Below are 11,362 nucleotides of genomic sequence, written 5' to 3'. Positions count from 1 at the left end.
GTATATTTTTTGTTGCAAATTTACAGACAATGCAATTGAGATGTTTACATTGGCTTGTCGGGGGAATATTTCTATCCACTGACAACAAAGTTTTCCATCTGAATTAGCATAACTGCACAAGTTTTATACTTAATAATATCTTTAAAAACAAATGACATTAGTTATACTTCCATTTCCTTCAATAAAAAGGCCGTGGTTTACAGTGAATTTATAACAGCGTTGTGCCTAAAACCCCCTTAGCTGTTATAAATTCACTGTAAACCACGGCTTCACGGGGCTTATTGCTTTTATAAAACGGTTATTCCATATACGTAGTAAGGTTTCACAGAATAAAACAGAGCAAATAAAGTGTAATAAAAGCACTAAAAGTAATAAAAGTGTATAAAAATAAAAGCAATATTCTTCTACCAAACAATGTAGTTCAGGGATGGGATTCGTTATTTATAATCAGATTCGTTACTTTTTATGGACTACATGATTACATATGCACAATGGCAGTAAATTATTCATAATTTATTGATACAGCACAATTCTTTTATTTTCTTTTCAATTTTCCTTTCTAATTAACCTACCACTTATATACATGAGACTAATGATTATGCAAGTTAGGCCGCTGTGTTTTTCGTTGTGAAAGCGAAACTACTTTGTTTGGTCTTCCAAAAGAGGACACGACTACAAATCAGTGGTATTTACAACACTGTTCCAGAACAGTTTAACCCAAATATCCAGATGTGTGCAGCGCATTTTATGGAGGACTGCTTACTGATCCTGGGAGAGTAACGTTAGACTAAAATGCCGGCAGTTCTGACTCATGTAAGTACGTTTTCATTTAAAGGATATGCCACTGATGATTCAAACGCGAGTTTTGGGCAGTAGAGTAGCACTTGTTGTTTGTCATTTCTCTGATCACAAATGCAGACAGAGTTTTATGTTTGCGCGGCACGATGCAATGCAACGCAACGCGTAAAAAGACAGTATAAGTCATTATAATCAGTAATTATGTCCCCACTGGATGCAACAAATGCCTCGATTGTAATGAGTTTTAATGTTTTTGTCTCATCGCTCCGGCCGGGACACGGCATCAACAGTATGTGAGGGGCATAACATTTCCGTCTCACGCTTGAGGTATTCGGCCAATCACAATGCACTGGATAGCTGGCCAATCACAGCACACCTCGCTTTTTCAGACCGATGAGCTTTGTAAAAATCGACGCATTTCAAAAAGGCGGGGCATAGAAGAGAAACAATAATGTACAGTATGTGGAAAATAATGTTTTTTTTTTTTACTTTAAACCGCATAAACACATTTCATTACACCAAATACACAAAATAATGTTCTTTTTAGCAGCATCATATGACCCCTTTAAATCCCCATCACACCACTGCTCACAAACAACAGTTGCACTTGACTCAAATTTCAAAGGTAAAATTCAGTCAACAAAAGCTTTTTGCCAATGCATGACAGAAATGTTTGCATTGGACTATGTTCTTATTAGGGTTTCCGGGGGTCCTTAAAACGTCGTCAGTTAAATTGCTTACATTTAAGGCCATGCAAACTCTTAAATGGTACAAAAAGGTCTAAATTATAAGAGGTCTTTGGGGACGGAAATTCAAGAATTGCTATATGGATTAATATGACGATTAAACTTCAAAAGGCTATGATTTCAGTGAATAAACTTGAGCGCTGCACGTCAGCTTTGTGTACTGCGGTTACGGGGAAACCACTATATGCGCCGTTCCGAAAGCGCCTCCTGCTGGCAGAGAACGAATGTGCTTTTTCAATAAGCCCATCTGCTATTTTTGCTACATATTTTTTAAATGTGAACCAGTGGATCGACAAAAAGCTAATGCATTATAAAAATCTAAACAATTAAGACACTAAGATATATTTATATGTTATTTAATATAATAATTAATTGATAGTAATTGTTTAAATTAGTATAATAATTTATACTTTTGACTCGTCCCTTTTCTTAAAAATGGTTTAAAGGCTGAAATGTGAAGTGCAGATCTTAAAAAGGTCTTTAAAGGTCTTAAATTTGATTTTAAAAATCCTGCAGATACCAGGTTATTTTATGGTACCATTTGGAATAACAATTTTTTTTTGTTTTTTAATTAAGCCCTTTTTAACGATCCTTTTAGGTTGTTTTGAGAATGTTCTGTAGGCTACTAATAAAAAAAGGACCTCTGTATATTTTTTGTTGCAAATTTACAGACAATTATTTGTTTGTTGCAAATTTACAGACAATTCAACTGAAATGTTTACATTGGCTTGCGGGGTAATATTTCTGTCCACTGACAACAAAGTTTTCCTTCTGAATTAGCATAACTGCACAAGTTTTATACTTAATAACATCTTTAAAAACAAATGACATTAGTTATACTTCCATTTCCTTCAATAAAAAGGCCGTGGTTTACAGTGAATTTATAACAGCGTTGTGCCTAAAACCCCCTTAGCTGTTATAAATTCACTGTAAACCACGGCTTCACGGGGCTTATTGCTTTTATAAAACGGTTATTCCATATACGTAGTAAGGTTTCACAGAATAAAACTCACCAAACTGCTGTAGCAAATTCCCAATAAAATGAATGTGCATTTAAAATTAAGATCCTTCATTTGCTTGCACTTGTACTGTGCTGGGTAGTAACTGTTGACGCGTAATCTGGATTACGTAATCGGATTCCTAAAAAAAATTACGTACTCATACTTAGATTATTTTACATTTTAAAATGCTGATTATAAAACGGATAGTTCCGGTCCTTGATTCGGATTGGTTGAGCCGCGTTCGAAGCTGTTGTAAATTACTCTACAAACATACACCTTTATTTACTTCTGTGTAAAAAAAATTCAAAGGTAAAATTCATAGTCAACAAAAGCTTTTTGCCAAATGCATGACAGAAATGTTTGCACTGGACTATGTTCTTATTAGGGTTTCCGCGGGTCCTTAAAACGTCTTCAGTTCAATTGTTTATATTTAAGGCCATGCAAACTTGTAATGGTACAAAAAGTCTAAATTATAAGAGGTCTTTGGGGACAGAAAGACAAGAATTGCTATGTGGATTAATATGACGATTAAACTTCAAAAGGCTATGATTTCACTGAATAAACTTGAGCGCTGCACGTCAGCTTTGTGTACTGCGGTTACGGGGAAACCACTATATGCGCCGTTCCGAAAGCGCCTCCTGCTGGCAGAGAACGAATGTGCTTTTTCAATAAGCCCATCTGCTATTTTTGCTACATATTTTTTAAATGTGAACCAGTGGATCGACAAAAAGCTAATGCATTATAAAAATCTAAACAATTAAGACACTAAGATATATTTATATGTTATTTAATATAATAATTAATTGATAGTAATTGTTTAAATTAGTATAATAATTTATACTTTTGACTCGTCCCTTTTCTTAAAAATGGTTTAAAGGCTGAAATGTGAAGTGCAGATCTTAAAAAGGTCTTTAAAGGTCTTAAATTTGATTTTAAAAATCCTGCAGATACCAGGTTATTTTATGGTACCATTTGGAATAACAATTTTTTTTTGTTTTTTAATTAAGCCCTTTTTAACGATCCTTTTAGGTTGTTTTGAGAATGTTCTGTAGGCTACTAATAAAAAAAGGACCTCTGTATATTTTTTGTTGCAAATTTACAGACAATGCAATTGAGATGTTTACATTGGCTTGTCGGGGGAATATTTCTGTCCACTGACAACAAAGTTTTCCATCTGAATTAGCATAACTGCACAAGTTTTATAATTAATAATATCTTTAAAAACAAATGACATTAGTTATACTTCCATTTCCTTCAATAAAAAGGCCGTGGTTTACAGTGAATTTATAACAGCGTTGTGCCTAAAACCCCCTTAGCTGTTATAAATTCACTGTAAACCACGGCTTCACGGGGCTTATTGCTTTTATAAAACGGTTATTCCATATACGTAGTAAGGTTTCACAGAATAAAACAGAGCAAATAAAGTGTAATAAAAGCACTAAAAGTAATAAAAGTGTATAAAAATAAAAGCAATATTCTTCTACCAAACAATGTAGTTCAGGGATGGGATTCGTTATTTATAATCAGATTCGTTACTTTTTATGGACTACATGATTACATATGCACAATGGCAGTAAATTATTCATAATTTATTGATACAGCACAATTCTTTTATTTTCTTTTCAATTTTCCTTTCTAATTAACCTACCACTTATATACATGAGACTAATGATTATGCAAGTTACTGAACACTATCAATGCATAGTTGTGTAATACTATGTCTTCGACATATCCAGTGACCTTCACTAATTATTAATTTTGGACGTCTGGACAAAAAAATGTCAAACCTGGAAGACTTTGGCCATGTTTCTTCATGTAATAAAGGGATTCCCAAGGCATTTTTATGATTTCATTAATTATTAGCTTTTCATGAAAAAAAGCCCTACAGTTTTGTCATAAACCCCAGTTTGGGAAACCCTGCTGTAATGTAACATTTAATGCATTTCATGATATTGTTAAAGGAGGAAATATTTTCTCGCTTTTCTTTTTTTTAAATAACCACATTCAAGTCTATGCAATAAATGCGTTAGTAATCTAAAAGTAATCACAAAGTAGTTAGACTACATTACCTAATGTGTAATCCAGATTATGTTCATTGTTATCATGTAATTTCTAATATAAAATGTGTAAGTAATCTACCCAGCACTGCTTGTACCGCAACAGGAATGAAGAGCTATGTTAATTATTATTCAAATAGTTCAGATATTACTCAAAGACATAATTTTTGTTCCATTTATATGGCCTTATTTATGAGAGTCCACCATGAAAACATGCACTACGAAGAACTATTTTGATAAAAACTCTTGGAATTTATTGTAAATGGTTCATTTTTTGGAGAACTACTCCTCAAAAAGTTCCTTAGTGTATTTGCTCTTCCGGAGTGCCTGGGGATTTCATACGGCCATTGGCATTTCTTTATAAGCATCATCTTCACTCTGATGACATTCAGGGAAAAAACAAAGGAGTTTTTTTTTTGCAACAGCAACAAAAGCAGGCCAAAGGTAAACCTTAGCAGGCCACTACGATCCAGGATGAATCAAAATGCGAGATGTTCTCAAAATAACAACCGTATTTACATCCTGGTTCGTCACTGCAGAATGCAGAAATGAAAACCGGCTGACATTAACCAGGCTGTGTGTACGTGCCCACTTGTGCGGTGCATGTTTGTGTATGTTTTTGAACTTATACATGTTACAGGTTGAACCACGATCTGGTGTAAAGGTCACTGCTTGCATAAACATGTTTGTGACATGTGCTTTTGGGGTAAATAAGTATTAAAAGCACACAAATGTGTGTTTATAACAAAGGCTTTGCACTTTCCAAAAAGCTGCCATCACAACGTGCTTTCTGACCCAACGAGGGGAATTCCACTTGCTTGTCTGCATACTTCTGCTTTCTCATGCGCCATAAACGGCAGATCCAGTTTCTAGACGTCTGTTAACTGACTGTAGTGTTTAAACAGAAAAGCCTGCTACTGTAATCAAAACTTCATCGGTCACATGAGAATGTGTCACTCAGCAAACTAAAACAGGCTGGAAAATTAATCAGCTTAGACCATTTTTTATTTTAGTTTCTTGTCTACCAATAGTTGACCACTTCTGAAAAGAATAATTCATTAAAAAAAAAAATCTCCACTTCAAATAAATGCATTTATTTGCTCAAATTAATGTGCATTTAAAATTGAGCTCCTTCAGTTGTTTGCACTTGAACTTCAAAATGAATGAAGTGCATTGGGAGTTATTATTCAATGCCATCTTTATTTCCAGTTATATGGGCCTTATTTATGAGGTCCTCTATGAAAACTCATACTGCGGACTTCATCGTTTCTCTCATCCAGTTAAACTTTTTACACTGAGTGCCAGATTCCCAAAGTCCTCTCTGTTTGACAACATAACATGTGGAGAATGAACATTTAATGCCTTGCTGAACAAAATCTAGGCCATTAAATGCGAGTAAAGGGTTGAAGCAATATCCTGCACACTTTCATCTTTCTCCATGCCATCTATCTATCCATCAGCCAAGCATTTTAAGCTGCAGAGTACATTTTGTTTTGAATATGAATTTAAGCACATTAAAAATGCGTTCCTGGATTACAATTACACTAAAATTGCATTAAAACGACACTAAAGAAGGCTGCTAGCTAATTTTTTTTCAAATTAAATAAAACTTAACTTATTTTATCCCGTTATGACTTAACATACATCACATTTACTGAAAAGAATAATTCATTAAAAAAAAAAATCTCCACTTCAAATAAATGCATTTATTTGCTCAAATTAATGTGCATTTAAAATTGAGCTCCTTCAGTTGTTTGCACTTGAACTTCAAAATGAATGAAGTGCATTGGGAGTTATTATTCAATGCCATCTTTATTTCCAGTTATATGGGCCTTATTTATGAGGTCCTCTATGAAAACTCATACTGCGGACTTCATCGTTTCTCTCATCCAGTTAAACTTTTTACACTGAGTGCCAGATTCCCAAAGTCCTCTCTGTTTGACAACATAACATGTGGAGAATTAACATTTAATGCCTTGCTGAACAAAATCTAGGCCATTAAATGCGAGTAAAGGGTTGAAGCAATATCCTGCACACTTTCATCTTTCTCCATGCCATCTATCTATCCATCAGCCTAGCATTTTAAGCTGCAGAGTACATTTTGTTTTGAATATGAATTTAAGCACATTAAAAATGCGTTCCTGGATTACAATTACACTAAAATTGCATTAAAACGACACTAAAGAAGGCTGCTAGCTAATTTTTTTTTTAATTAAATAAAACTTAACTTATTTTATCCCGTTATGACTTAACATACATCACATTTAGACATTTTTTAGAACTTTTATCTTTGCCTGCTTATAGACATTTAGGCTATGGCACCTAAACCATTGCATTGCTTTGGATTAGAATTAAGCAACAAGATACAAATATTAATACAAATAGGCCTATCTGCAACCCCTTTGAGCTTGATTATGTTCACAATACACGTGCCTTATTGCTTTTATAAAATGAATGCTTTTTTTAAATACTAAAAATACACTATTTTTCAGTTCAAAGTTCCATTCTTCCGCTAGAAAATATAGTCCCTGGCATATCTGAATGTTGCAGTGCAATAAAAATATTGCAATGGGATATTTAGGGATCGCATGCAATGGGAGCTACAGTAAAATGGTGTACATGTATTTCACTTAATAACTATTTTTAGCACTAATTAACGAAACACTTGTTTCCGAATCACTGGGCATGACAGGGAAATATGGCACCTAAAAATGCCTTTCAAAAAGTTTTAACGATCACTTGTTTCTTTAATATTTTAGAATTTAAAATTCTATTTTTTTATTATGTATAAACCATTTTAGAATAATGCATATGTAGAACGTGTTGTATAATATTACTCCGCGGCGCGCGTGTCTAAGAACTCCCTCGAGTCGGGACCTTATTGCGCGTTAATTATACTCACAAATAGCCAATATTTAGACATCAAAACACATTTGAACTGCACTCAGGTGATGCATGGGTACTTATCAATGAAGGGGAGTTTTATAAACGTACGTGTCTCCATCTTCTGTAACAGTGGTTAAGAAACGGACTTCCTCTTCGGTGTATTCACAGTCCGCCGCGCTTTCACATTCAGAAATGCTGCATTGCTCGATAAAATCCCCCAAACTGTCCACTGTTAGCGATGAAGAGACGTAAGCGGAGTCCAGTCGCTCGTCTGTAGCGCAGCTTTTGTCTTTATCCTCACAGCTGTCTGAGCTGCCGTCCTGTTCTCTGGAAATCGACTTGTACGAGTCGATTCCGGAGTCGATCCGACTTTCGTCGAACTCGAGTTTGCCTTGTTTCTCGCCGCCGCCGCTTCTCGCCATTTCGAAGCTTTGATGTGTATCGTCAGTATATAAATGTAGCGCTGTAAGAACGCAAAATCACTGTGACATTATGACACCAGAGACAGTCGCTTTTGTTTCTCATCCCACCACCGATGGCTCCGCTGTCCGCCTCAGATACTCCAGATGGCTTTTTAATGTCAGGTTGAGCTAAAGTGAAGTGTAAGTTAATGAAACTGCTGTGAAGCGCGCTGGCGGTAATGTGAAGCGCACCGGAGGCGGAGTCGATGCGGCTTTCAAGCCGGCTAAAGTGGGAATTCCCCACAGGGAGTGGCAACCCATACCATTACCGATCCAATCCAAACACAGCATGACAACCCCATGGAATCTCCTGAAAGACCTCCACTACAGACCTGTTCTCTATTTTGGACTCCCAACAACTTCCTAAAACCACCTGTGACTTGACCCCCGACGAAGTCCTTCGTTTAATCTCCAAATTGCAACACAACTTCAGTCTGGACATTTATGGGTTTCCCAAGATTGCGCATGTGCAGAGAATCAAATGTAGAGTGATTGTGGAACGTTGCATAGCCTATATTCAACTAGCCATCCACATTTCTTTATACAATGCTTCATTTCTCATTACGCATTTTTAGATAGGCTAATTGAGATTCATAAGAATAAACACTTTTAAAAAATATATTCTGCAATCCTAATTTTGGTTCGGATCTTGATGCATTGTCTGTCGTGAACTGGTTTGCCTGAGAAAAATAAAACAATTGCAACTATAGACTTTCTTATTGTTGGTGTTACTTAGTTACCACCATGCTTTGCATATTATATAGGCTACTACTAACAACTTGTTTTGAATGTCTAAACGAAGTACAAGCATTCGTTGCACACACACGCACATAAATACACAGATTTTGTATTTTATCTTCAATGCTGTCGTTGCCAACAATGATAAAAGGTGGCGCTGTAGCCCATCTTTACATTCTGTATCATGAGATCGATTGGTTCATTGATGGAGTCATTATAGCACAAATGATCTGACAGATATCGACAAAATGATATAATATAATACTGGACAAAACTTCTGCTGAAGGTTGAAGAACATCTCTTCGCATTTGAAAGGTCAAATAACTCCATAACGTTTGTCACAAGTCTCTTCATTAGGCTCATGTCATCTAAAATGAACAGGTAGTGACAATCACGTTTTGAAAATAAGATCGTACCACACATTCTTTACAGTCCATATTTGTGCTGAACAGTAAAGATAAGACACTTTGTAAGAGGCACTTTAGCTTAAACCGTGTGGCCAGTTGATTATGACGTCAGACACTTAATTATGACGTCATAAAGAGATCAAAGCATTGTTGAAGAGTGGAAGAATATTAAGCATTTAGAACAAACTACATGACTGCATGCTAATCATTTTATTGTTATTTGTAAATGGACAAATAACATGCAACCCATTATGGTGCGGTCAAAGAGAAAATGTATGTGGCTATTCTTAATAGCCTGCAAAAATACAAATAAAAAGGTTTTTGATAAAATGCTATTGTATTTTGATCAAATATGAAATAAATTATAAAATGCATGAATTATATTTTAAATTGTACAGAATTTCATTTGTTATTCCATGTAACCCATCCTATGTTGATGAAAGGGGACATACGGATGGGCTATTATTAAGAGGATAATATTCTGCTGAAAAATAGAAATTAAATGTATGTTTTTGATCAAATGTTATTTTATTTTAATAAAACAATTTTATTTTAATAAACAGAATAAAATACATTAAATATATATTATTATATATATTATTTTATATAAATATAAAATTAAATGTACAGAATTAGACGTTTTTATTCTCTTTTTGTGATGAATGGGAACATGCAAATTAGGTATTATGAATATGCTGAAAATACAAATATAATTTCTTTTTTTTTAAATAAAATTATTTAATTTTGATCAAATAAAATAAATTATAAAATGTATAGCTTATATTAATAAATTATAAAAAAAAAAAAAATTATTTTTATTTTATTCTACATATAGCCTAATCCATAAACAGGAACATGCAAAATATTGAAAAATACAAGCAAAATGTATGCTTTTGATACATTTTTATTTTAACTGGATAAAATTATTTTATTTTAATAAAATGAATAGAATAAAATAAATTATAACATTCATAAATTATATGAATATATTATAGCCTAAAACAAAATTGTGCAGAATTTTTTTTTAAATTTATTGTAGGCTATGTAACCAATTTTATGGTAATGAACAGGAACATGCAAACTGGCTATTATTGATAGGCTAATATTGTGCTGAAAATACACATTTATGTTTCTGATCAATTTTAACTGGATAAAACAATTTTATTTTGATAAAATAAATAGAAAAAAATATGATAAAACCCTATACATCATATTATATAAATAAAAAAATTTAATAAAATGTAACAATTATAAGAAATGAAACCGGATGAAGTCAAGGTCACGTATACAATCCTCAGCAGAGACGACTGGGATAGATACAAAATAAAGTGTGTGTTTAACGTCTCTCTCTCTCGGTCTCTGTCTCTGTCTCTCTCTCTCTGGTGCATGCTGGGAGTTTGTGGAGGAGCTGAGCGCGTGTTGAGAGCGTTGCTGAGAGTGATTGTGAATAATCTTCAGTGTCTTTATATATATATATTTTCTCTTTTCTTCTTTTCCCCTCGCTGTTAGTATTTATTTATTTATTCAGTGTAGGAAGAAAAGTTTTTTCGTGTGTGTGTGTGTGCGGTTTGTAGTCGCCGGTATGGCGACTGCTCACGCGCAAGGAACGCCAGCTCTGTCGCTCCGGAACGGCTGCAGGTGTGTACCTGAGCCCGGGGTGACAGTGGAGGAATTGCTCGTGATTATTGGACAGAAACTAGGTTTTGAAAACATCGTCTCGGCTTCACGAATGAACAAAGCGGTAGTCGTGTTTTTAAAATCTGAATTACTCGTTAATGAGTTGACTGTGAGTGGAATATGGGTGAAGGAAACTTTTGTTCCGGTAACCCCGCTATCTGCTCCAGCAACTAAAGTAACTGTTTCTAATGTTCCCCCGTTCATATCTAATGAAGCTATTGTGAAAGAGTTAGTGAGATTTGGTAAGATCGCAAGTCCCGTAAGAGCGGTCCCGCTCCGATGTAAAAACGACGCATTAAAGCACGTACTCTCTTTTAGACGACATGTCTTTATGTTTCTTAACTCGCCGGAGCGGACTTTGGAAGTTTCTTTTCGTGTTACTCATGGAGAGAATTCCTTCATGGTGTATGCGAGCACTGAGAGTCTGAAGTGTTTTGAATGTGGGGATTTGGGCCATAAGCGTTTTATGTGTCCGCGTAGAGAAGAACAGCGCGCTTCTACATCTCGTGGTGAGGAAAACGATGTTGAGCCTCAAGTAAATAATCTGAATCTGAGGGAGTCGAGGAGCAGGTTAGAGGAGCTACAGAGGAG

General features: G+C 34.8%; 1 protein-coding gene across 1 annotated transcript in view; it reads right to left on the bottom strand.

Moving 5' to 3' along the window:
* Window positions 1–8,149, bottom strand: part of LOC107568226 (NF-kappa-B inhibitor epsilon-like) — a 20,442-nt gene extending 12,293 nt beyond the window's left edge. The window contains exon 1 of the mRNA XM_016254159.1: window positions 7,597–8,149. Within this exon, the coding sequence (XP_016109645.1) occupies window positions 7,597–7,910 (314 nt within the window). The 5' untranslated portion in view covers window positions 7,911–8,149. The remainder of the gene's footprint in view (window positions 1–7,596) is intronic.
* Between the last annotated feature and the right edge of the window lie 3,213 nt (window positions 8,150–11,362).

Source organism: Sinocyclocheilus grahami, unplaced genomic scaffold (assembly GCF_001515645.1).
Source record: "Sinocyclocheilus grahami isolate Dianchi unplaced genomic scaffold, SAMN03320097.WGS_v1.1 scaffold1225.1, whole genome shotgun sequence".
NCBI classification, from domain to species: Eukaryota; Metazoa; Chordata; class Actinopteri; order Cypriniformes; family Cyprinidae; genus Sinocyclocheilus; species Sinocyclocheilus grahami.
The sequence above is the reverse complement of the archived record's forward strand: the minus strand, read 5'-3'. Positions and strand labels throughout refer to the sequence as shown.